This window comes from Mustela erminea, chromosome 11, assembly GCF_009829155.1.
Source record: "Mustela erminea isolate mMusErm1 chromosome 11, mMusErm1.Pri, whole genome shotgun sequence".
Taxonomy (NCBI): Eukaryota; Metazoa; Chordata; class Mammalia; order Carnivora; family Mustelidae; genus Mustela; species Mustela erminea.
In genome coordinates, this window is record NC_045624.1 from 4,361,887 (window position 1) to 4,389,110 (window position 27,224).

Consider the following 27,224-nt stretch of genomic DNA (forward strand, 5'->3'; position numbering starts at 1 on the left):
TGCTCCCATTTTCCCCACGCCAGAGCCCAGTCTCGCCTGGAAGCTCAGGGAACACACCAGCGCATCCGGAACATGACCTCAGAGGGGCACACACAGACACTCACTGCTACAGCTAGTTATTTTAGTTTAATGAGAACGTTTGCAAAGGACGTGGAAGACCCTCACTGCAAACGGACCCCTCTCCCTGGAAGCTGGTCGTCACACAACAGGCCTCATCTCTTGTAAGACAGAGAAACTGCCGGCAGCCATGGGTCAGCGTGGGCACCAAGGGGCTGTGGCCAGCCCAGTGGCCGTCAGCCTAAGCTACACTCTTGGAAGGAGTTCAGGCGGCGAATCCCCAAATGTAGTCTCACCGAGCAGCTGAGAAACCAACCTGTTCCTCCTTCAGGCCCCGGCCACTGGTCCACAGGAGGGGGACTGGCCGTGCGTGGGAGCGGGACTGGCTGTGCACAGGGTGGGGGGGACCGGCTGTGCATGGGGGGGTGATCAACCATGCATGCGAGGGGGCCCGGCCGTGCATGGGGGGTGGGGACTGGCCGTGCATGGAGAGGGACCAGCCGTGCATGGGGGAGACCAGCTGTGCTTGGGGGGGGGCGTCCCGGGAGGGAAGGGGAGCGGCGGCGGGAAGGACCGGAAGCGGCCAGGCTGACGCGCCCGTCCCACCTGCCCCCTACCTTGATCCGGCCTCCGCTGAGCTCCTCACTGAGTCTCAGCCGCGCGTCCACCACGCGTTTCAGGTCTCGCTGCAGTCGCCGTCCGAAATCCCTGAACATCGTGGAGCCTCCTGAAAGAACGACATTCTACAAGACACAAAGCAGAGGGGTTTGCTTTGATGAAATCCCCCACCCGCGCTGGCCTGGGCACCCGCCCCACTGCTCCCGTGACGACACATTCCACCGCGCGGGCAGACGAGTCGAGGCGAAGTCCGTGCTATCAAAATTCTGCCTCCCGGTAGTTCTCCTCAGCGATGACCCAGCGGGCACAGAAATTCTGCCCTACGTGCTCCTCTGACAATGGGACAGCTCCGCAGGGTCCAGGAGCCCAAACACACTCTGAACCAACAAACTGACTTGCTAGAATGACCCAAGGCCAAAGCAACAGGAGGTCTGCAGCTGTTTTGCCTTCATAATCACGGGGGGGGGGGGGGGGGGGCGGTCCTTTCAATTAATACTTGAACCTTTTTCAAAGGGTGAGGCCAGGGAGGAAGCATGGCTTTGGGGGTTCCGGGGAGAGCCACCGCGCTGCCCACGGGCCTCCACCACGCACGTCCTGCTCAGCGGCCAAGAGAAGGGGGAGGAGGGAGCGTCACTAAATCTCTGATCGGATTCCGAGGAGGCAGATGTCATTCTTTCAGGCTACAGGACATTAATTAGGACAATGAAAGCAAAAGTAGGTATATCCTGACAATTTTTTTTTTTTACAGAAAACATCACCTGAGAAAACTGTAGACAAGGAAAATAAAGTACCCACCCCAGAGCCAGGAAGCCCTACTTCAAGGCCCTGTAGCGACACGACACGTGCGGGGCCGGCCCCTGCTCTTCCCGACCCCGGGAGCGGCGGAGCAGGACCCCTCCGGTAAGCCCCCAACAGCCAACCCTCCCCACACGGCACAGAAGGGGAAGTGCACCTCCCTGTCCCTGCTCACCCAGGGCACCGGTGACCTGACAGGATATTACAATACCCCCTTCCAGGCGGCCAGCACGGAGCAACAACGGACTGTTCTTTCTTATTAACTCCCAGAATAGGCGCCCCAGCACCCACGCAGACTTGGGGCGAGACAGGCGAGCTCAGAGCCGGGAGGAAAAGGAGCAGGGGCTGGGCGAGGCCGCTGGTGACCCTGCCTCCTACCTGGGATCCACGCCAGTTCCACCCCTGAGTGTCTGTCCGGAGAAATGCCACCCTCATGACCTACCAGCAGACTGCCCATCAACCAGACGCACCCTCCAGTGGCTGGCTGAAGAGAAACGTCCAGAGGTGGACCTTAGCTGGGGACGGGCCAGGACAGCACCTGGCTGCAAGCGGCCACCAAACTGAACCGACATTTTCTATCACCTTCAGAAGTCTCGTGTACGACCCACTTCTAAGAGAGGATCTGTGGGCGCCCTGGTGGCCCAGTGGGTGGAGCATCCGACTCCTGATTTCAGCTCAGGTTATGATCTCAGGGTCGTGAGATCAAGCCCCACACCAGGCTCCACGCTCAGCCATGAGTCTGCTTGAGATTTTCTCTCCCCCTCCCCCTCTGCCACTGTCTACTGTCTCCCCCGGCCACTTGCGCTTGTGCTCTCTCTCTCTCTCAAATAAATAGGTCAATATTTAAAAAGAGAGAGAGAGGCTGCCTGGGTGGCTCAGTGGGTTAAGTCTCTGCCTTAGGCTCAGGTAGATCGAGGCCTGCATCGGGCTCTCTGCTCAGCGGGGAGCCTGCTTCCTCCTCTCTCTCTCTCTCTCTGACTCTCCGCCTACTTGTGACCTTTCTCTGTCGAATAAATAAATAAAATCTTAAAGAGAGAGAGAGAATCTGAACTTGGCCTTCAAGGCCAGGAATGAGGAGGATTCTGATTTATGGCGGGAGCAGCACTGCGAGAACCCAGAGCCCTGACCTATGCCACAGGGCTGCCCTCGCCCCCCGCCTCCACTCTCCTACTGAAAGGAAGCAGCACTGTGCACCGCAGACCCCTGAGCAGGGAAGCCCCCCTCGGAGGGCATCCAAGAATGACCACAGCAGACAGAGCATCCCTGAAGTCTCTCCACCAGCAGACTTCACACTTGGTCAGTCCTCACTGGCATACTTGATTGGGCGCAGGCCTGACTGCTCTCGGAACAGTGTGGGCTCAGTCCCTGGGAAGCCCAGCCAGCGGCCACTTCCATTTCCTGGGGGCAAACTTCTACTGACAGCCGCCCCCCAACACAGAGACCATCAGACACCCGTCGTCTGTCTGTCCCTGACAAACTGCGAACCCAGATCTTTCAAGCCGCATCCTATCCCCCGATCAACGTCGTGAATAATCACTCCCGCGCTCGTTCTCCTTGGGGAGAACTCTCTGGGGAACAAGAGGAGAGGGTCCGGTTCCCGTCGGAGTCAAGGGGGCAACACACGGAACTGGGGGTCACCCTGGGAGCTGACACTCGAGCAGGACACCACCAAGAGGCGAGAGCTGCAGGACCGAGTGCCAGACGGACCAGATGAAGTCAAACCCACCTCCGCCCAGAGAGGTGCTGTCACCTGCGGACACAAACTGTGCATCTGTTTGCCGGTAAGAATCACAACTTAAAGGCATTCTTGATGTGTTGGTCATCATACCCTTGAACAAGCCCCACTGGCAACTGGTCCTGTTTTCTAAATGCTGGTCAGACCAGCCAACTACCTTCTGGAAGGAAAGAATCCAGCAGGAGCCGGGGGGCTGGCGGGGGGAAAGACAGACCCGGCTGCCATCTCACATCCCTAAGTGTGCTTTTATTTTCAGTGTTTTGCTGCTGTTTTTCACTCACTTTGATTTCTCAAACCCCACCACAGACAACTCCTCTGAAACCTTTCCAGGCTAAGATGACCATGGCCTTGCTCCGTGGCCTGAACTCAAAGCAGCCACCTGTCGGGCAGCACCCCGTGGGTTCCTGAGGAAGCCCCTGGATGGCCCCTCGCAGGGTGAGGCAGAGGGCCACAGTGGTCATCTCTCAAAGTCACAGCAAGACTGAGTCATCCCCCCCTTAAATGACTGTCCACAGACGTGGAGCTGCTTTTAGCTGGATACCCAATACCATGAACCAAGAGTCGTCCACTGCCGCATCCGCACACCGCGTGCGGTTATTCTGAAGGACGCGGTGAAGGCATCAGTGTCACTACTACAGCAACACAGGCCATCGGAGAGCTACCTGCGCACTTTGCCTCTCGGTACCCACCCGAAGGACCATGAATCTAGGCTCCTCGCCCTCAGCATGGCTCCAGACAGAGCGGTGAGAAGTTCACTGCCTCTTGCAGAGATAAGTGGAGAAGTGACCTTCACTCTCAGTGAAGGTCAAAAGCAGCAGCTTGTCCTAGGTCCCAGTGTCAGGAAAAGCCGGGCCTCTCAGGCAAACTCACTGGTTTCGATCCCATCTCGGAGGCCCTGTGACTCCCATCACAGATTACGCTGTCCCTCTCTCCTCTGGCGCCCGGTCCTTCCTGAATGGCTGGATAGAACCGTGCTGAGCTCCGCTGTCCTCGTCTTGCCGGAGTCACTCCTGCTCTCCCTCGCCCAGACCGCTCTTACATGGGACGTATTTTCCCGACTGCCTCAAACTCTGCACACTTAAGGATGGGCAGGTAGACAGGGGCAAGTTTCTAGGGGCAGACAAATAGGAAAGCTGAAACACATTAGAACTGGCTTCTGGGGCACCTGGGTGGCTCAGTGGGTTAAGCCGCTGCCTTCGGCTCAGGTCATGATCCCGGGGTCCTGGGGTCAAGTCCCACATCGGGCTCTCTGCTCAGCAGGGAGCCTGCTTCCCTCTCTCTCTCTCTCTCTGCCTGCCTCTCTGCCTACTTGTGATCTGTCAAATAAATAAGTAAAATCTTTAAAAAAAAAAAAAAAAAAAAAGAACTGGCTTCTGACAAAATAGGGCAAAAGGCTGAACGAGACTGGAGTTTATGCAAGAATGCTTCGTCTTCATTCTGAATTCCTTCTTTCTGTCCTTCCTTCCCTGCACAAACCTCCACAGCCTGGAGTCGGCCTGACTGCCAGACAACCTCCTAGTCCCTTCCACGCACACCTGTTGTCACTGGTGCCAACAGAAAGACCTCTGGAGCCCCTAAGAGCAAAGACTGTCTGGATGCTGCAAGTTCACTCACAGGCTGGAGGAATATGTCCAAATTCCAGGAATCTAGAGATTCCCAAAGGGGCCTAGAGATCTCAAAAAAGTTAGAAAATATAAAATGAAAAATGAAACTTTAAAACACAACTTTCTATCACTGTGAAGATTTACATTTTAAAATGTTAGTATTTGGAATCTCCTAAAAGCATTTTAGAGCTGCTCATTTCAGATTTTTCTCTAAAAGGAAACTGCTTGTTTCCTGCAGAAGAAATTGCTCTGTGCCTGAATCTTGATTCTCTTGAGAGGTGCCCAGGAAGGTCAGTGCAAGGGTCCTTGAACTGGTAATTACTGGGCTTGGGAAGGAGAGTCCCTGCACAGGTGGCAGGACTCGACCCAAGTGCCTGTTTACCACCATTAATGAGAGCTACATACATGCACCCACTCCACTGGCCCCTGAGAAAGAAAGGAGGCATCTGGGGAGCAGGTGCATCTCAGGAGAATCCATTAGGCAAGGTCACACCCAATGACAGGTAAGAGACAAATAACCCTCTTTTCCATTGCTTTGCTTTTTACCCAGAACTGTTTTGTCCTCATTGTGAAATGAGTGTGAGCTTTAAACCACAGGCTGGAGCTCCATCCACACTGTTACTACACTCTGTCGAGGTCGGCACAGTTAACGTGGTCAAAGACAATGAACTCGGACACAATGCAACACAGGGAAACCTGACGAAAACACCAGCATGAATCCTGGCAAGATTCAAGATGGCCCTACCCGCCAAGAAGATTCTGGAGAGATCAGAAAGCTTAGAAAACCATGTCATAAGCTTAGATCGTACTCAGCAAATGACAGGAACATGGAACAGGACAGATAGAACAGCAGAACTGAAAAGACTAAATTAGATGTGGTCTGAATTCAGGTTGTAATGAGATTTACTTACACAGAATACACTGTGAGCAAATGTACAAACTTCACTGTGTGAGTAGAGATGAAGAACTGACCGTGGCAGTGAATAAGTCAATTAAGATGCTCAGAGGGACAAGTGGTGAGATAAAAAATCAATGGGTCCCCCTTGTGGACAAGATGGCCCTCACTGAGCACAGCAAGTGGACAAGATGGCCCTCACTGAGCACAGCAAGTGGACAAGATTGCTCTCACCGAGCACGGCAAGTGGACGAGATGGCTCTGACCAAGGCAAGTGGACAAGATGGCTCTCATGGCCATGGCAAGTGGACAAAATGGCTCTCACTGACCACAGCTAGTGGACAAAAAGGCTCTCACTGAGCACGGCAAGTGGACGAGATGGCTCTGACCACGGCAAGTGGACGAGATGGCTCTCATGACCCCGGCAAGTGGACAAGATGGCTCTCATGACCCCGGCAAGTGGGCAAAATGGCTCTCACTGACCGTGGCAAGTAAACGAGATGACTCTCACAGATCATGGCCTGTGGACAAGATGGCTCTCGTTGACCACAGTAAGTGGACAGGATGGCTCTCATTGACCAGATCAAGCAAGCATCACTTTTCAAGAACCTACTGGCTGCACTGATTTCACTCTAAATCCTTTCCTGTTTCTGCCCTAGAACAGATCGGATCATCTGTGTCTGGCAGATTATAAGGCTTCTTCTATTCATTTTGTTGTGGCAGAAATGGATCAAATATAAAACAGTACTTGGTGAAACACAGCTGTGTTGACATTAAGTCCCTGGAGGGATGCCAGAACTTAATAGTGACCCCGTCTTCTTGACTAAGACATACACAGGGATCTTGTGCATGGGGCTCTTAATAATCTTAAATTACTCACATCAAACTTGGCACTTAAAGATATTGTAAGAAATAGAAAATACCAACAGAAAAATTTCAAATAGGCCCGTTTACCCAACAGAACTCATAGCTGGATTTCAGAGACAGAGAATTTGCAACATAAGCCAACATCATAAAATATTTTAAAAATTGAGTAGATTACATCTAAAATGGCCATTTATTTTTCAAGTAAATTTCTATTTACATTTCAAATGAGATAAGCACCATAACCTAGTTTTTAAAAAATCACCACTAATGGCTCTTTTAATACATTTAATCCTACTTTTTTGGAAAACGCAAATATTAACAAGTTGATGTAATGGATTTTTTTAAACTTTTTATTTGAAAAGAAAGACGTTACCATTTGGAAATAAGTAATTTCAAAGTAGCAAAAGCGGTACCCCCCTTTATTCAGACTTAGCTGCTGTGAACACCTAACCACACCTGCTCCATGGTTCACACTTTCTACACACACACACGCGCGCGCGCGCACACACACACGCCCTTCTTTAATCATCTGAGAGTAAATCATATGCGTCAAGGTCCTTCATTCGTAAACACTTCAGTGTGTCTAACTAAGAACAGGGACATTCTCTTATGTTGTCACAGCACAACTGTCAACTCCGTGAACTTACATGAACACAAAACTTTCATCCAACCCGTCACCCCTGCTCCAGTTTTGTCACTTGACCTAGTAATCGTCTTTACGGCATTTTTATCCCTCCAGCCCAGGGTCTGGTCCGGGTTATTACAATTATTTGTCATATCTCTGTCATGGATTTTTTTTTTTAGGTTTATTTATTTGACAGGCAGATCACAAGTAGGCAGAGAGGCAGGCGGGGGTGGGTGGGAAGCAGGCTCCCTGCTGAGCAGAGCCTGATGCGGGGCTCGATCCCAGGACCCTGAGATCATGGCCTGAGCCCAAAGCAGAGGCTTCACCCACTGAACCACACAGGCACCTGTAATGGATTTTTTAATAAAGAAATAATTCAGCCAGGTACGCACATGAACGTTCACCGTGAACTTCAGAGCACTGCAAGATCTCAGGTCGCCTTCAGAGAACTAACACGTAAAATCCATTCGAGCAATAAAAGTGCCACGGTATATATGCAGCCAAATGACTTTAGACATAGTGGCCAAGTACTTCAATAGGGGAGGGAACACAAATGAAGCTAGAGGAACGGATGCCACGGGAGGGTGTGGGCACCCACTACCAACCTTCATACACACGGTGTGACTCAACATGGGTCAGACGTCAATGCAAAGCTAGAACTAGAGAATCTCTAGAAGAAAATTGTTTTAATCTTCATCAATTTGATGTTGGCAAAAAAATCTCTTTGATGGCACACTAAAAAAGTATTAACCATAAAAGATGAAAATGGGTAAACTCGACTTCATAAAATGAAAAACTTCTGCTCCTCGGAAGAGACCACTAAGAGGGGTGCCCGGCGGCTCAGGGAGTGGAGCGCGAGACTCCTGATCTCGGGCCATGAGAGCCAGCCCACACTCGGTAGAGACTGCTTAAGAACAAACAAACAAACAAACAAAATATACCACTAAGAAAATGAAAAGACGAGCCACAGACTAGGAAAAAATATTTGGAATATACATATCTAACAAAGGACTTGTGTCCAGAATAAAGAAAACAACCCTTACACCTCAGTAAAACAAACCAATGAAAAAACAGGCAGAAAGTTTAGACACTTCACAAGAGAAGGTGCACAGGAGACCAACAAGCACACGGACAGACGGCGGACAGTGCCTGTGACGCGGGCCGCACCAATTAAACCCATCACACAGCAAGTTCAGGTTACGAGAGGAACAGACGGCACAACCGCTCTGGGGAAAGTCTGCGGGTCTCTGTCAAGTTAAGCACACGCAGACACACGACCATGGCACCCTGGCTATTTGCCCGAGGGGAACTACACACGTATCCACACACACTTGCACCCAGATGTTCACAGCAGGTTTTTGTCGTAGCCAAAACCTAGAAACAAGCCAAATTCTGTATGGGTGGGGGAAGGCCCCTGGGGGGTCGCATCCAGCAGTGCTGACTGGCACAGACAGGGACGGCCCGTGCTAGCCTGCCGCTCCGAAGCACGAGCTGAGGACAGGGGACAGAGGGCGCCGCGTATGACCCCACGTGCGTGCAGGCCCAGAAGGTCAGGTCTGACGAGTAGCGACAGAGAGAGGTCCGTGCCCTCCAGCAGCTGCGCTGAGGGACAGGGACGGCCAGCAGAGAACGGGGACCGAGTGCGGGCGGTGGTCGCGTTCTCTGCCTGCACTGTGGCAGCGGTTCCACGGCCGTGTAGACTCGTCCAATCTCCTTCAACTGTCCTTAAAGTGGGTTTGTTTTATCGCAAGTCAATTCCACCCCAGCGGAAATTTGTGGCCAGGGCGACGCGACAGAAGGCTGGTATGAATGAGGACCCGCCGAAGGGGCAGGCTCTGCACCGAGCGCCGCGGCGGGGGAAGCCCGAGGGACCTGCGCTCCGGGGGTCGGGGTCTCCCCTGCCTTGCCGCGCTCTGCCCGTGCGAGAAGCGAGCACACGGCCAGGTCCGCGAGCACTCAGCGCTGGGCCCCTCCCAGGTGCCGCTGCGCACAACGGAGGAGCAGGCCCTGCGGCCCCCGCCTCCCTGAGAGGGAGCTCCAGTCCTCACCCCCATTTCAAGCCTCGCTCAGAGCAGAGAAATGCTAAAGTGACCCGGAAATCTCGTCAGACTTACAGAGGACCAACCCTGACCTCCACCCGCTCGCCCACAGGAGCTGTTCACTCTGCTCTTCAGCCTCTGAACTCAGGCTGTCGCCCCGGACCCCCACTCTGATGGCACCCGCCCCCGCAAGCAAGCAGCTTCCTTCACACGGACACACGATGCAGCAGCCCCAGGGGAAGGTCTGCAGGGCCCAGCCACAGCCTAGGCTTCTGAGCACCACAGCTGGCAGGGACACATCCACGAGGGATCACAGACTGTAAACCCAGGCGAGCAATGCGGCCAAGAGGCAGCTGCTGGGCTCCTGTCGGCAAATGCTCCCCTCAGAACTGGCCGCCTCAGACAGCATCACTGAGGACATGCCGCCGTGACTGTCAGATGAGGTCCGGGGAAGAAAGAGAGCTTGACCCCAGCTACAAAATACCAAAACCCTAATTGTAAGAAAAGAGTTGGATACTAAAACAGACACAGGACAGAGCATTAGATCCCATTAAAAATCAGGTTTTTGAAGAATGCGGATTACTCAAGAAAATGTTCACAATCGTAATGCCAAGTGAACACACAGGACGCAAAACAGACACGCAGCAGACGGAGCCACCACTCCTGTCTCAAAACCATGACAAAGAACAGTGGTCACAGTGATGATACGCAACGATCACAGAGGAGCGACCTCGGTTTTATAAAAGATTTTGGGATTTCTCAAATTTTCTAAATGCATTTCAAGTTGGAGATAATCATCTTTGCTCACCTACAGAGTCGATGTTTTCTAGACCAAAGCTGCACCTTACGATGCGGAGCCCTGACTTGCTGAATGGCCGTGAATGCTAACGGCGCGGCGCTCCGCTCGCTCTGCAAGGCTGTTCCACCTGCTTCCTCGGGCCACCGGGCTGGCTGGAATTCTCACTGGCCTCGGCAACCACCGCTAACGCCTTACCTGGCTGCACAAATGTTTGTTTCGTGGCCAACAGAAGTCTCCGTTACAGAGCCCCTCACAAACAGAAAGGTCCTTTCTTTACACCAGGAAAGATGAGGGCAGCACATGCCACTGTCGACACCACCCGCAGCCTGTTGGCCACCCGAAGCCCAAGTCAGAAAGACTTGAAATAAAGTATGTCACAGCCAGCACGTTCACCTGACACGGCATGAGAAATGGCAACAACTCCCATTCCCGGAACTCCTGGACGCCAAGCAGATTCTGGGCGAGAGACTCTGCTTACTTTTAATCGCCTTTGACAGACATGCACTGCCCCCTGCCCACCGTGCTGTGTAACTTTAACGCGCTTCCCGGGTTCCCTGTGGTGCAAAGTGCTTGTGGGGGAGTGTCCCCCCCAGGCCAGGCTGACAACCCCATCAGAAAGTCCTGGGACCCCTCTCCCCCCACACTGCAGTCCTGAAAGGCTGTCCCTTTTTAGGGACAAGAGCTTCTCGCCTCTCAGGCAGGCCCCAGAGACAGCAAACCCAGCCAAGCCTGAACAAGCCGATCTCTGAAAGGTGGGCCGCAGAACGCACAGCCCCGGGCCGCACAGAAAATGCAGGTGAACCTCCAGGGCCGACGGTAAACAGCTGCCCGATTTGCGGGATGAAACGACTAATGACAAACGTCTCACAAGAATGTCTGCACACCCCCTTTCCCTCGTGACCCCTCTTCTTCCTGCAGCTGCTGTGATCGGTCCCCGCCCAACTCCCCCAGGCCGCTCGAGCGCCTCCTCCCAACAGCCACTTCTCCGCCCTCACCCCACGGGGCCTCTCTGCATCACCGGTCAGGGCGGAGGACAGCTGTCTTCCCTTGGCCTCCGGAGTTTTCTTTCTTCTTTCTTCCACTACCCCCCTTAGCTTCTGTGATGGCTGACGTTATGCGTCTACCTGGCCTGGCCTGGCCTGGCCGTCACACCCAGGGATCTGATCAACGTTAACCTAGACGTCACTGTGAGGGCATCTGGCAGATGTGGTTAAGTACCGAGGACCCTCAGGGCTCTGAGTGAAGAGAAGGCCTGGCTGAAGAGAAAACCTGAGGCTCCCATGTAGAAGGAATCCTGCCCTGAGGCTGCAGTGCCCACCCCGCCTGGGATTCTAGCCTGCCGGCCTGCCCACAACCTTCTGGGCTGGCCAGACTGCAAGCAGGCCAATTCTTTAAAAACATGGAGAGGGAGAGCAAGATCAGATAGACGCATAGAGAGGAAGGAAGACAGAAGATAAAGATACAGAGATACGGAGAACACAGGTAGATACAGAGACATAGAATTAGGGGGGGAAGAGCCTATTGAGTCTTCTTCAGGAGACCCTGACGGATGGCCTCCGTGGCCTCCTTTCTCTGCACAACCCTTACAATCGGACCTTCCTGTGCGCTCGACCCGAAGCCTTATCATCTCGTCACCTGTATACTCTCCGTCGGTGACAGTCACATCGATGATCCTAGAAAGTCTCAGATATTCCTGACCCTCCAGCCTGTGTATCCAACTGAGCATCCCCGAAGCTGGGACTCCTCTGACTCCTGAGCGGGCTCTCCTTCCCCTGCAGTCCCGATCCTAGTCAATGACATCCCCACCTCCCCGACGTGCAAGTAAGAAACCCGGACCTCTTCCCCGCTTCATCAAAATGCCACCAGACACCGCAGAGCCCGTCTCTCATCTCCCTCTGCGTCTCCCGCCACCTCCCCAGCCCGGGCACCTCCCACCCGGCCTGCAGCCTTCCCGGCCCCAATGACCTCCTCCGGTGCTGCGTTTCTCAAACTTAAATTGGATTGTGTCACCTCCCTGCACAGAACCCTCAGCGTCCTTGGGAGGAAAACTAATTCCATGCAAGGTCCCTCCAGGCGGACAGACCACACCACCCCCGAGCCCCGTTTAGTACCCGGCAGCTCACACCGCCCCTGCCGTGGGCCCGTGCCCGCGACTTCCATCCAGCCGTGTCAGGTCTGGAGACGCTGAGTGCCTTCCAGACCTACACATGCCGTCCTGCACCCCAGCCCTGCCCTTTCCGCAAACCAGCAAACCTTCCCCTCCTGGTGCTGCACGCCCTGCTCTGACCGGAAGTCACCAGCCTTCAGGACACAGAGCGGGTCTCAGTAGTCCCATGTGACAGCCATGAGCCACATGTGGCCACTTACGTTTCAAATTAAGGTCAACAAAATTCTAAACGCTATTCCTTGGCTACACTATTCACACCCCAAGGGCTCTGCGGCCACACCTGCCTCGTGACAGCCATATTAAACCACACACAGACCGTGTCCGCCATTACAGAAAAGTGCATCAAGAATGAAAAACATGGGCCAGACCCCCCTCACTAGGCGCTCTCCCTCACAGCCCTGTCGGAGTGAGCGTCCCCTCTGTGCCCCCCCAGCTCACTGCCCATCTGTGACCTGGGGCCCTGCAGTGAAGCCTGGCTTCCTGCAGGTGCTCCGTGCACGTCTGCTCGGCATTGTCAACACAGAGGACGCGCCACTGACGCCTTCACCGCTCAGGTTACAACGAGTTTCTGAAAGCCCTCGGCTCGGCAAGTCAACGTCCTGTGCTGGGCCTCCCCTGGCAGACATCACTGCTTCTCCCGACTGACCCGAGAACCGTGTAGTGCCAGACACATCAGCAGGATGTGCCACGGAGAGTTACAGGAGATCCAGGCATATAGTCAGGCTGAACCAGCACAGTTCTGGAACCTTCTCTGCCCACTGCCCTGCCCCAAATAGAGCAGCTTCCCTCCCATCTGTTCACATGTCAGACCTGAATCAGGATTTCATCTGAATAAAACGCTTATTTAGAAAAGGGGTGGAGGGGCGCCTGGGTGGCTCAGTGGGTTAAGCCTTCTGCCATCAGCTCAGGTCACGATCTCAGGGTCCTGGGATCGAGCCCCACAACGGGCTCTCTGCTCAGTGAGGAACCTGCTTCCTCCTCTCTCTCTGCCTGCCTCTCTGCCTAGTTGTGATCTCTCTCTCTGTCAAATAAAAAAATAAAATCTTAAAAAAAAAAATATCACTACTCACCTTTAAAAAAAAAGGGGTGGAAAAAAATATCTTAACATGTGTATTTTTCTCTCTTAAATACTAAAGATATTTTAACTTACTCAATATTAAAAATAAAAATAATAAATATAATTCATTTACTCTGCAACATGCTTCTCTGATTTAAAAGGCGATTCTGGGGCACCTGGGTGGCTCAGTGGGTTAAGCCTCTGCCTTTGGCTCAGGTCATGATCTCAGGGCCCTGGGATCGAGCCCGCATTGGGCTCTCTGCTCAGCGGGGACTCTGCTTCCCCCTCTCTCTCTGCTTACTTGTGATCTCTCTGTCAAATAAATAAATAAAATCTTTTAAAAAATAAATAAAAGACATTACCATAATTAAAATACATACACCCAATTCAAGCCATTTGTTACAGAAAAATCATTCCTTGAACTTTATCAAGATGTGTTCACATCTGCTGACAAACAAAATGAATAAGACTTTTTAACAACTCCCAACCCACTGTGTGCTAAAGCACGTTTAACAGTATTTTATTTCTGGCCCTGCCCTCCGTCCCAGACTTGCTGCTGATGACCCTCAGTGCCATCTTGGAATCCACCCCAAACAGACCTCTGAGACACCTGTCCCACTCCCCCACCGCCACCTGTGAAACTCTGTCCTCCCGCTCACCGCAGCCCCCCCACCTGGCCAAGCCCTCAGGACTCTGCTCAACCACCCCCTTCTGCAGCCTTTCAGGACCCCCTCCACGAAGCGCAGTCTGCCCCTTCTCTCAATGACCGTGATGTGCACAACTCGCTTTCATGACACTCAGCTTGTGGTGGCTCCACCAGAATTACTGATTATCTGTAGCTTTCGTAGAAGCTCTTGAAGACGAGAACCACCTCTCACACACACATCGTCTAATTTAGCAGCAAGAGAGGGCTGCAGTTAGTGGGGCACTGGTGTGACCAAGGGAACTCAGGAGCAGAAGACACCTAGCTACATCACAGAGCAATGCAAGCTTGGTCTTGCCCTCAAGTAGAGCATAAAGTTACTAAACACTGACTAATCCCGGAGCAGACTAGTTGCTGACAGGGTAACACGGTTCTCCATTCAGCTGCGCGTTAGAATCCCCCCGGGGAAGCTTTTAATGTCCACATGCCCAGGCCCAGCCTAGTTCCATCAGAATCTCCGGGGTGAGACCAGGGCTCTGCCAGAGGTGTGGCTATAAGCCCCCAGGGCCAAAAATTTCCCGTTTCCGGAAGCACCTGCTCCTTGTAACAACTTGGCCTTCTGGGGAAATCACTGGCCTAACCAAAACCGGGGTCTCACTCGAGTCCCCCCCGTCCAGGCCCCACTTCCTCAATGTAGCAGCTGAACAGAGGAGGAGGCATGTACACAAATAAAAATTAGATGGGAACTACTTTCATCTAAAAAATTATGGGGCGCCTGATGTGGAGCGTGCGACTCTTGATCTCGGGGTTTTGAGCTCAAGCCCCACACTGGGTGTGCAGGTTACTTAAGAATAAATACCTTTTTTTAAAGATAAATAAATAAAAATAAAAATGAAAAGCTGTTCTGCTTCTATAAAGATTCTAAGTGCTCGTCTGCCCACCATCCCTGCTTACCTGTCCACAGGCCTGACCACGGGTTACTCAAGGGCCGGGAGCGCCTCGGGTATTTTCAGCAGAGCCTCGATAGCTCACAAAGGGGGCACGGGGTGCGGTCCCCTCTGTGTCCCTGTCTCCCCACAGCGCACAGAGCCTGGCCCCACAACAAAGCAGAAAAGCCCCATCAACTGCCCCATTAACCCAACTGAAGGTCTAGCCGCCTGCAAGGCTGCCATCGCCACACAGAGGCCACCCCAGGAACACTGGCGGTGACGCAACGGAGCCAAGACCACCCTGGCACCGACAACTGCGGCCCAGCCAGCACCTTCCCCACCGCCGGGAGAGACGGCGGCCCTCGGGATGAGGTGGTCAGGGACAGGCCTTCCCTCGTTGCAGAATCATCTTCCTTCCGCATGTGTCGTGTGTCGACGGACGTGGGACGAGACCCTGAACCCAGCCGCCTGGCTCCGCAGCTACGTGACCTCCCCCGCACTTCGCTCCTCCGATCTGCAAACAGGACCGGTTTCCTCAACAGAAGGGTGTGAGGCCTGAAGGACCACGTCCCTGCCCACGACAGGCCTCCGCGGACACAGCAGGGCCACCGGGAGCCAGCAGCCGCCTCACGACAGCCCTGTGCGGGACGCGTTTCATCTGTTCTCGACACAAATCAGCACCCAGTCAATGAGCTGTCGCCATTTACGAAGCGATCTGTTAAAGTCTGTGAAGAACGTGATTTGTTCAAGAGAAATCTGTTCAGAGATGGAGACACTCAAGGTTGTTTCTGAACAAGGTCAGGGGCATCCGGAGAGCAATTAACCACAAAAAGGAAATCTGAAATTTCCTATCTTTTAAAAAATTACATTTAGAAGCTCAACCACTTCCTCCAACTTCCTGAGCACAGGACCGATAGAAATCTGAGACTTTAAAAATGTGTTGGGATGGGGTACCTGAGGGGTTCAGGTGGTTAAACGCCGCCTCTTTGTTCTGGCTCAGGTCATGATCTCAGGGTCATGGGAGCCAGCCCCGAGTCGGGCTCCACGCTCAGCAGAGCCGGCTTCAGATTCCTTCTCTCCTTCTGCCCCTCCCCCCACTCACTCTCTCTGAATAAATCAATTAATTAAACCTTTAAAAATAAATAACATTGGGAAATGCAAGTAACTGGGTTAAAGCCCTTGCATTAGGACTTTAGTCCCATCCTCAGTCCTAACCCACCCCCACCTCCCCGTCCCAGCACCCAACCCTCTACACCAGCTCTGCACTGACCTCTCCCAGCCTGTGGCCCAGGGAGCAGTGTGCACAGCCACCAGCACCGAGGGAAGGTCTCCCCACCTGTCTCACCCGCCTTCACCCCACACCCATCAGGAGGAGGACTCTGAGGCCAAGTGACCCGCTGGTACCTCTTCACTCTCACTGCAGGAGCATCACCGGTGTGACCTGCCTGGGGCTGTGGCTGAACCCGGCCCACCCTTCCAATCAGGTGATGACCACAGGGAGACAAACTGTCAGCCCCGCCTGTGCACATATCGCTTCTGTGGTGGCTACGGAGTCACCTGGGAGCGTCTAGAAAGCGGATAGAATTGGAGGCTGGACCTCCCGAGTGGTGAGGGGGCAGAGAACCCGATCGCAGCGGCTGCTGCAGGAGACTTTCTCCTCCCCAGCCCCCAGAACTCATCTTCCCTCCCCCGCGTCACAAGCCATATCCTCTCCCACCTGCAATCCTTCTGATGACTGTGCTCCGAGCACACTGCTGTTAGCAACTCAGACTCTGCGCTGGAAATGGCGTCCCAGTGCGATTACTGGCCAGACAGGAAGGAGCAGGCCCCCCCACAAGGGGAGAGACAGGAGGCCCACTCCTCCAGCGAACCCAGGGCAGAACACGGTGGAAGGAAAGACACTCTCCTCTTGGAAGCAGCAGAGACTGTCCTCCCCACCCAGCCTTACCAGCTCCCGTCACCAGGGTTAAGGAACCCGTCCTGTGACGAGAAACGTGAAGCGGGACCAAAGACAGCCTGACGGGTGGCGGCTCCACGTGGCCCAGCACCCCTAGCTTGGCCTCCTCTACCCATCTCTGGGCTCGGTCCACACAGTCTCCAAGACCATCTCTTCTTCGAGAATCCTAGAAATCCACTGAGCGTGAACTAGTGTCACCAGAAAGGCCCCCCCACCCCCCGGAGCAATCTGCGCCGCTGGTGGGAGCTGTGCACACCTGCTCTCACCCTCGGGGACCAGGAGACACAGCCCGAGGCTAGTGAGGGTTAGGAAGGGGGAAGGGCACGTGTGACTCTTTCACTCAGTAAGAAGTGAGGAAACCCCCCACCCCCTCACCCCCCCACCTCCCCCTGCCCCGTCGGTCGTCAGTTTCGCTCTTGCACATTTTACTTGAGAAGAAAGATACGCAACAAATAAAAATAGAATTTTAAGGGCGCCTGGGTGGCTCAGTGGGTAAAGCCGCTGCCTTCGGCTCAGGTCATGATCTCAGGGTCCTGGGATCAAGCCCCGCATCGGGCTCTCTGCTCATCGGGGAGCCTGCTTCCTCCTCTCTCTCTCTCTGCCTGCCTCTCTGTCTACTTGTGATCTCTCTCTGTCAAATAAATAAATAAAAAATATTTTAAAAAAAAATAGAATTTTAATTTGTTTCCACCCGTAAGAAGTTATCTACATATGAATTCTTTCCAATAATAAAAATAACATTTGTTAACTATGGAATCTCCCATAATTTTAAAACACAAAAAGTAGAAAGTAAAACCTGTCCATTCCCCACCCCCGAGGACACCGCACATTCAAGTCCTCTTCTACACCCACGCGAGCTCTATTTCTACATGAAACGCCGTGACAGTGTGTGGAAGTGGTATAACTTGCTTTCTCACATCTTTTCATTTGAACTCACGTGGATTTACCTCACTCTCCTTAAACTAACTGCATAGTATCCCGCCGCACAGATGCTACAGGACTCAGCAGCTGTCCTCCCTGAGCCCGATTCTCTCCCTGCCACACGCGCCACCTGCGTCCGGGGGAGGCAGGCCGGAGCCACGGGCCATGGCTGACAGTGTGACGTGCTCAGGCAGAAGCCACTTTACCGTGAACGCCAGCAGACCTCTACCTTCTGCTCTCGACATGGGGCTGTCAGCAGTATTTCCTTTATCCTACAGTGACATGGCTAGCTTTTCCTCATTTTGAGGTCCAAAATACCTCGCAATCAAAGAATTCTGGAGAAAATGTTATATGACCATTTTCTCTTTGACTGTTTCATCTCAGGCTCTAACTTCTTCTGGCTACACCACTTTTGGCACCAAACCCCAGACATGTATGAAACAAGACCAGTGGATCTCATGGAAAGCAAAAGGGGAAGTATCTTCTTTCAACCAATAAACATGGTTGAGGTCCAACTTAAAATATAGCTTGCCAGATAAGAACAGAAAATCCTAGCGTATTTAAATTCAATATTTCCAGCTAACTGAGTCATTATTTCCATATTTAAGTCACCCCCAGTCTAAGAAAAATATTTTACCATCACACCGGCCTTTAACAAAGCCTATCGAACAAGAGTGGAACGGGAATGTCTGTGAATTCTTTAATGCTGAAACGAAATCGAAGCACCTAATCATACCTTATATAGCGGACGGCGCACATCGATGGGGCAGTTCTGGATTACTTCGTCAACGACATCGGAGATGGATTCCATAAAGTCTGGGTTGGCAAACTATATTTTACAGAAATATAAAAGAAACATTATACATTTCTCTCAATACAACAAAAAAAAACTCTTTTTAAAAAGTAGCTTTGACAGATACGGGATTTACCGTACGTTTCAAAACTTCACACTCATATCGGTGTAATTTGCCAAATGAACCCCACATGACTTGGGCAGCGACGAAGACATACGTCCCCTCAAGAGAGGAGAGGGCTGGGTCTAGTGAAGGAAAACTAGCAAACTGATCAATGAGACCAGTCCTGTGTTAGGAATATGCGATGTATTGTGCTGATAAGAGACTATAAAAGTATGTGCATGATACCTAACCAGAAACACCATGAGAACATAACAAGCATAACACTTACAAATATTCACGTCATGAAAGAAATTAGGCAAGACATAACCAAAAACACCCCAAGGACAATGAAAGATCATGGTAGCGGGCTACAAGACGGGTGGAAGGCTGCGCGATCTGATGATGGTGGTTTATGTTTTTTAAGCAGTCTCCACGCCCAGCACATCCATGACCCTGAGCTCAGAACTCACCACCCTGAGCTCAAGACCTGAGCTGAGATGAAGAGTCGGACGCTTTACGGACTGAGCCCCCTGTGCCCCAAACTGAAGACGGGGTCTTTAAAATGACAAAACCGAGATGGTGTTGATCAAGCTACCGAGTGACCAATCTTCTACTTCATTCTCTGAGTTAAATATGCTAAAGTATAAATAATTCAATTACATCGTAAGCAGATTTTAAAAATCAAGAGAAGCTTTAATGTACACTAGTCTCAAGGAAGAAGAAGGTAACATCCAATTCTCTAAGCTGTTCACCAGACCCTGCCCGTTTCACGTCTGTTTTAGGTATCAGCAAAGGCCTGCGTGAATGAGCTCGATGCTGTTAGAGGACAGTAACTCGGACATCGGCGCCACTTCCTGGACGAAAGGGGCATAGACGCATCCAGGATAGGCCGCAGTTTGTGACCTAGTGAGTATAAACGGAATTGGGCAGAAATATATACCAAAATACAAATGAAATGCCTTTTATTGAAACCTTAAAATTTTGCCTCCTGCAAAAGTAGTAATTCTTTGTGACTAATAGTTAAAATGGTGACATCTGTAATTCTTAGACTACGTAACTGATGGAAAGGCTAGTCCTCCTCCAACCAAAGCTTCAACTGCTCTGCAGAACAACGTCCTGGGTTAAACACTGGGAGCAGGAAGGATGGCCTCCAAAGACGGAGAGACCCTGTGTTACCCCACTTTTAAAAAGAAGCAACTTTCATTTGGTCCCTGAGGCAAACTAGCTTTCCTAGCAGTGTGAGACTGGACTTTAATCCCCTTACCTTCCCCTGCTCTTCCCAGCCACCCCGTGATCAGTCATTAACCATCTAACAGGCGGGTGTGCGCAGAGACAGACTGAACAGCCACCCTGACAGACGGCAGAGCCGCGGGGATTCCAGTCCTCCCGCACTGCTCTCCAGGCACACTAGGTGGCAGCGTCGCTCCACGGACGCCTCACTCTGGCACAGTCCAAAGCAGACCTCTTACCTCGGGGTGAAAGAAAATCTCCGGCCCCAGGAATCTTTCGTAGCCCACATCAATGACGAACTTCCTCTGGTTGATGGCGTTGATACCCGTGTACTGCTTGATCCACTTCCGGGGATCCACGTCGTATTTGGCAAATTCCTTGACTATGTCGGGGCAAATGTAACAGTATTTCTCCTGCAGACGCGAACACAAAGACGGCACCAGGCATTAACGAGGCAGAGTCTGTTCCCTCCAACAGAAGTACCCAGTGACCCCCCGCACGAAACACGCCAGAACTCCAGTGTGGACGTGCCGTAGGGCCTCCTGCTCTCCCCGCTCACGGCAGACAGCGCTGTGCTTGGATTCTGGATTCAGCCGGCTTTCTCTGCAGCTCAGCTGGAAATCTCCGCCTTACTCTCTCAGATTTTGTTGCCCTATTACCTGAAACAATGTCCAAATGTGTCTACTAAGTGTCCTGTCTCGGGGTGCCTGGGTGGCTCAATCGGTTAAGTGTCTGCCTTCAGCTCAGGTCATAATCCCGGGGTCCTGGGATCCAGCCCCACGTCAGGCTCCCTGTTTAGTGGGGGGCCTGCTTCCTCCTCTCCCTTGATCTCTCTCGCTCTCTCTCAAATAAACAAAAATCTTTAAGTGTCCTGTCTCATCTTCCCTTACTCCTCTGAGGTCCCCAGACGGCACTGGCCCAGGCGCTGGCCCAGCAGACCCTCACGCCTACCATGATCAGTAATTCAGCCGTGAGCCTGCTGTGCAGCGTGACACGGCCTGGTCACGGCTCTGTGACAAGTACGCACTGAGGGCCTAGGCACATGGGCTGTGCAAAGGAACAAACACACAGAGACCCCTGCCTACTGGAACATACACTCTGGCTGAGAGCTGGACAGTAACCGATGGCCATAACACATGAGTAGACGACAGTGTGCTTCGAGGAGGGAGATGCCGTGAACAAATAGAAAAGGCAGTGTAGACGGGAGCACTGGGGGTCCCAGCTGCTGCCGCCAGGACGCTCTTCGCCAACCCGAGATGTGCCCGGCATTCCCTCAGCATCTGGTAGCGTGTGACAGGCAATCTGTGGGTGGCTCCTCTGTCCCCACAGCTGACCTCAGCTAGCCGGCAGGTGGCACTGGGGTACCAGCTCCCGAGAGTAAGCTTCCCGTGGGCGAAGGCCCGGTGGGCTCTGTTGGTCTGGCACTGTCGGGTGCACAGGGGGTGCCGTTACACAGTCCCGAAGGACCTCTGCAGGTGTTTTCCTAATACCGAGTTCTACGTTTTTTAGGATCCCTGAAACCTATTCTAATAGCATCCTTAACACACTCTCACAAATTAACAAGACCGACAAGCCACGGTTGTTACCACCACGTGTGCCCTGACGCTAGAGGGGGTGAGTGGGGCCACGCGACTTGAAAGCTCCCGGGCCGGACAGGGGCGGTAAGCAGTCAGAGGCCTGCTCAGCTCCCTGCAGCCTCGCTCATACCGGAAACGCCTCCACAGACCTGGCTGGAGGGCGGCGCTGTGAGTCTTACACTCTGGACTCCTGCCGCACTGATGCTGTGTGCCTGCTCGTGGCCACGGGGGACGGCCACAGGGCCACCACGACACTGGGGTGCCTCTCAACCACTCTTTCCAGAACCTCCTCCTTCACAGAAGGCAGAGAGAAGACAACCAACAGCAGGCTACGCCGCACAACGGGGCCCGCACAGCTGGCCAGGGGGGCACGGAGGACTCGGGGCGTTCACCGCCGAGCAGGACGTGGTCACAGCCCGAATGGCAGGCCCAGCTGCCGGGTGACAACCGGTCCCCAGACAGACTGTGAGCAAAGTGGACCCCACTGCAAGGACCAAGACAGCACACTCAGAAACCTTCACTACAAATGGAACTCTCACACTCGCCAGACAGCCCTGAGTGTCACGGACAAGTAGTTCAATCCTGAATCACATTAGTAACAGATGCGGGGTGACGAGGGAACATGGATCAAATATCCAAATTTCTTTCATTGAAGAAAGGCAAGGAAAAAAGGAAAATCTTGGGAAATATTGTAATCTAAAAGAAAGACTACTTCCGTAAACTCTGCCCCCGGGTTCACCCAGGGCAAACTATTCTAGCCCTAGGAGTACCCAACCCCTGACACGCCAGTCCCCCGGACGCTGGGGCAGCTGGCCATCCTCCCAGCAGGAGACCTGGCCTCCACCAGTGCACTCTGTCCGGACAACGCCAGTTTTTACCAAGAGCGGCACACAAAATGTGGGTCCTCTTTGATGACTCTCCTTCGATCAGCCCACTACTGGGTGCTCAGATGGGAGCGGGGGCTTAGGCTCACCTCCCCTTAGCCAGCCCATGTTCCATAAAACAGGAGATGCTCGTGGTCACAATCACACTCCTCCCCAAAAACAGACAAAACCCTTCCCTCTTCAACTATGGGACAGTTATCCTTGCGCTACTAAAAATCTTCTTGCCTTTTGGCTAAAAAATAATCTGCCCTGATTTTGAAACCTAAAAAGTGAAGTCCCTTCAGAAAGGGTCTGCCAGCTGCCACACACAGAGTAATACAAAGCTGAAACTGATGGGCCAGGTCCCGTGGACAGTTTAAGGACCAGTGAGCCATTTTTCTTCTAATCCTACTGATTTACATGGTCAAACCGCCTGTGACTTCTCCCACACGGTACCCAGAGCCTAGGAGATGCAGGAGGATGTTGTTTCATGGTCTGAGACCCCAGAACGGCGTCATTCTCAGCCATCGTTCCCAGGGCACAGAAGCTCAGCCGAGCACCAGCCGTCGGTCTGAGGACTGGCCCGCTGCACGGGAAGCCCAGCTCTGCTGTGCTGGTGCTTGCGCCTCTTTGCAGAAAGGAAGCACAGAGGCAGATGCGGAAGGCACATTCAGTTAATTGAAGGTTCCATCTAATTAGGCTCCAATTAAATGATGCTGTACTACGTGTGCCTGTGCTCAGAACCAGTGATCAAGCTGTTTGCGCTTACAGCGGAGCCTCCACAGCATTTGCGCTCGGAGAAGGCGAAGCTTCCAGGCTTTCAGTCCCTTAGCTCAGGTGGTCGCGAACAAGACCCACAGTCTCCCCACATGCTCTGGAGGGGAGAGGAAGGAGGGAGGGAGCAGGGGTGACGGCGGCGAGGGGAAGTGTCCGAACACCGTTTCTCTCTCCCCCCAAACCGGCCCATTCCCCGGCCCATTCCCCGTCTGTTTTTACCTTAATGGCTTTTGCGGTCTCCAGTGACTGCTCAGGAGGGATTCCCACCTCCCTCTCCCTTAGCAGCTGCTGAATGAAATACGTAATGTCTCTACCTGCAATCGGGATGTGTTTGATGCAGCTTCCGATGACGTAACCCTCTGCCTGGGGAGGAAGAGGAGGCAGAATGACTGGAGTGAGTGACCCCAGCAGGCAGAGCTCCCGGACGCTGTATGTCCTGCCCCCTCGGAGCCCAGCATGTCCTGGACCCCCAGTCCAGGCAAAGCTCAGGACAGGAGCCTCTGAAAATGACTGCATGCACAAGCCCATTAATAGAACCTGAGACTCTCTGCAAACAACCAAAATGATTACATCAGAAAAGTGAAGAGAAAAACCAGTGCATTTCCAAAAAGTCGTGCCATCTGTGAGAACAGGAACAAGGGAAAAGCTTTACCTATAAAGTGGGAAACCAGCTATGAACCTACTGACATTTAGGAGTCAACAATCTGGCTAAGTACACGGGGATTAGACTCAGACAACCTGGATGCAAATCCCGGCTCCGAGACAGTCCGCTGAGTGACCACGCACAAGCCTGTCAACGCATGTCAGCCCCAAAACTTTCCTCCACAATATGGGCAAACAAAACCCACACGTAGTTTACAACAGAGACTTGGTGAAACACAGTAAGTCAAGCCCATAGCACTGTTTTGGGGCACGTACTTGGTACTTGATAAACGGTCCCATTTATGGTACCAAGAGCTGCACGTGTTAGGACTAATTCTGGTCAGTTGACCCTGTGCAGCTGGAGAGCAGTGCTGGTCAGGAGCTGGGCCGCTCTGGCTAGGCAGGCCATGTGCCTGGTCGGCAAAGCACGTCTGTGGGGCCCGGACAGGGAGCAAGCCAGGAGTTCACAGGCCGGCCGCACATAGGCGGCCCCAGCCCCTCACCAGCTGTCCTGGGGGCACAAGTTGCCCCAGAAGCCACGGTTCTCCGGTGGCTGGCGGCCAGAGTGGACGGCTTCCTACCACAGTCCCAGCCGAAGACAGGAGACGCTCCGGACTCCACATTCTAGCACCGGCTTCTATGCCACATGCCCACGGGAGGCGGGGGACAGCGGTGACCATAAGGTGACCTCACCTTATGGGTGGGTTGGAGCTAAGGGTTACCAGCACCAGACACACTGGCAGTTAAGCTGCAAGGACAGGTGCCCAAATTCCTCTCGCGTGCTTTCTGATGGACCTGAACTCTAGAAGTAAAAGATTTGGCCTCTCCACAGTGTCCGAGCTATTTGTGAAATATTTTGAGATGGAAATAAAAGATGGTACAAATTATTAAAGTAATGAAGATTGACCCAAGCTCACAAGAATATTAGCTAACATAAACAACTCACAAACTAAATTATCATATTCTATGCATTACATGTAACATTTTCTAAAATGAAGTTGACCAGCATTAAGTAAGTATTGGCTTAAAAAAAAAAAAAACCCTACGTGTCCAACCACAGGAAAATAAATGAATGGGTTATCCTGTACCACACAATGGGCTACAATGCAACTATTAAATATTTCTTCACAGAATATTTAACCATGAGAAAAAATATTAGGAACAAGCCAATATGCAAAACCTAACTTCAAGATCAATTATACAATTAGAATACATAACCAGACACAGAATACCCCGGTTTTGCCTAAAACATGCATCCTTGTGCACCTAAGAAAAAGAACTGGGAAGGTTCTCCCAACAAAAGTATGATGTGGTTCTCTGGGCAGGTTTATGGGTCATGTTACTTTCTGTTTTACAGAAATTTTGTACAACAAAGGTAATTTCTATAATCAGGAAAAAACTGATTAAAAAGCATAGATAAAACGTCTAAAACCACTTCCTCTGTGGACCTGTACATTCTGTGGAATCTGCTCTCTCTACTTCTCCTCATTGGAGACCATGGACTGAGCAGCAGCCCCTCTGGTACCCCTGCCCCCGGGGCTTGGCTGCACCGAACTTGGAGGGCACGACCTCAGAGACAAGCCCAATGCCAGAATCTCCCCGTCAGTGTTACACATCGAGTGGCACTAACACTTCACGATGACCCAGAAGAGGAGTAAGCGTGCTGAGGGGGCCCTGGTGCTCCCAGCCCAGGCTCCGCAGGCATCAGCCAGGCCTGCCCGATGCCTCCTTCCCCCTCTCCAGCAGGGACCCCCGGATGGAGCACGGGACAAATCTGGCGTTTCTAATTCCTGACTGCAGATGTCTCTTGAAGCCTGAATTAGGAATCACTTCTCTAAGGTTTTAAAAATCAAAACCAGAAAATGGCACTGCAGAGCACTCTGCAAGTCAAAATGTGCAATCTCTCCTTCTTCGTTCTTGAATCTGTTTTTTAAAAAACAAGACGCAATTCCTCGAATGATTCCTCTAAAGCATGAGAGGCTCAAAGCCGTACACACCCGGTCCCAGAACACAGCAGTAACCCTCCACGGGGTCGCGCCCCAGGCCAACAACCCGTCTCCACGATGGCATCTACCCAGCAGCTCCGCACGCAAGCCGGGGAAAGTCCACGGGTGACGCCACCCCGGGAGGAGCACACGGAGGCCAGGGAGTCCAAACTGCCGCTCAAGCCCCGACTGCGGACATCTGCCGTTACAAAGTGAAAACCACCAATGCCATGGCGAGGGGACATCTGTCCTTCCCATATACCTGGGTTAAAAACCTCCTGTTACCTTTTCTAAGTACAGCCATGACTTTTAATGTGATATTTTAATTACAGAAGGGGTTTTCTCTTTCATTTCTTCCCTTACCTCAAAATTAGGTGAGGCCTACAGAGAGTGAAGCATTGACTATCCTGCTTACCACTGGGATGGCATGAGTGACCCCGTCCCCGCTGTCAATGACGATCCCTGTTAACGTACGTTCACCAACTTGTCGAGATGTCCAAGATGCAGCCAAGGCCAGCACTGCCTGCATAAAAGACGCAGAGAGCATGAGCACACGGGAACTGTTTCTTGAGTGTTCTGCCTGCATGTTCTCAGGCTCATTGATAAGCTCTTCCTTAGCTACTCCAAGCAAATCTCAACCTGCCCTATCCTCCACCCTCCCCCCACCCCTACCTCCTCCCCACCTTTGGCAGGCTACCAAAGCCCCCACTGCTCCAAAATCCAAATTCCAAATTGCACAACACACAAATTTAGTACACTTAAGCTGGACGGGTCAAGTTTTCAATACAATAAATCGACGTTTACAAAGGAAAGCCCGTGAGAGAGGAACTTCACTATGGAGGAAGAAGATTTTAATCTCTAAGCCCCTAGTTCTCAGTGTGGTCCACAGATATGATAAGATCATTTGTGGAGTTAAAAAAAAAAAAAAAAAAAAAACAGATTACTAGGCCTCACACCCAGATACTCTGATCTGGTAGGACTAGAGCAGCTGTGCGCAGACAGGGCAAGGTTGCCCCCCAGGAAATCTCTGCAATGTCTAGAACCATTTTGGATTGTCCCTTGGAGAAGAGGAAGCCGGTGGTGGTGTTTCTTCCAGCGGGGAGAGGCCAGAAATGCCGACCGCCCTGCAACACACAGGGCAGCCCCCACCACAGAGAACTGCGCATTCTGAACCACTGAGGTTGGAAAACCTTGGTCTGAGACGAAGCTTGAGAATCTGTTCTTACATAAAACCCTCTCCAGGCAGCCTCAAAGCACTTGGCTGGGGTTCAGTGTTTCCTAAAGTGTCTCCCTACTCCATGGGATGTAAATAACTTGGGGAAGAGGAGATTTCTGGTTAAATAAATTTGGAAGTGTTGGAATGAACAGATTTCTTCAACGCAGGCATTCTCAGGGCCTTTACTCTGCTACTCACTGTGAATCACCACCAGCAGGCTACAGCGTGTGGGATCTCCCAAATTATTTTCCTATGCAACTCCTCCTCCTTTTCCTTAAAAGGGACTAGTATGATGCAAAAAATATTTTGGGAAACACCTGCCCCATTATT

General features: G+C 52.3%; 1 protein-coding gene across 3 annotated transcripts in view; it reads right to left on the minus strand.

Moving 5' to 3' along the window:
- ACTR3B (actin related protein 3B) overlaps nt 1-27,224 on the minus strand; it is a 73,735-nt gene that overhangs the window by 1,547 nt on the left and 44,964 nt on the right. For 2 of the 3 annotated variants that reach the window (XM_032304551.1, XM_032304553.1), the window contains 5 exons: nt 26,094-26,201; nt 23,271-23,414; nt 20,074-20,247; nt 18,445-18,537; nt 675-800 (listed from right to left, as the gene is read on the minus strand). In XM_032304551.1, coding sequence (XP_032160442.1) covers nt 675-800; nt 18,445-18,537; nt 20,074-20,247; nt 23,271-23,414; nt 26,094-26,201 — 645 coding nt within the window. The remainder of the gene's footprint in view (nt 1-674; nt 801-18,444; nt 18,538-20,073; nt 20,248-23,270; nt 23,415-26,093; nt 26,202-27,224) is intronic. The other variant, XM_032304552.1, reaches the window with a different exon arrangement.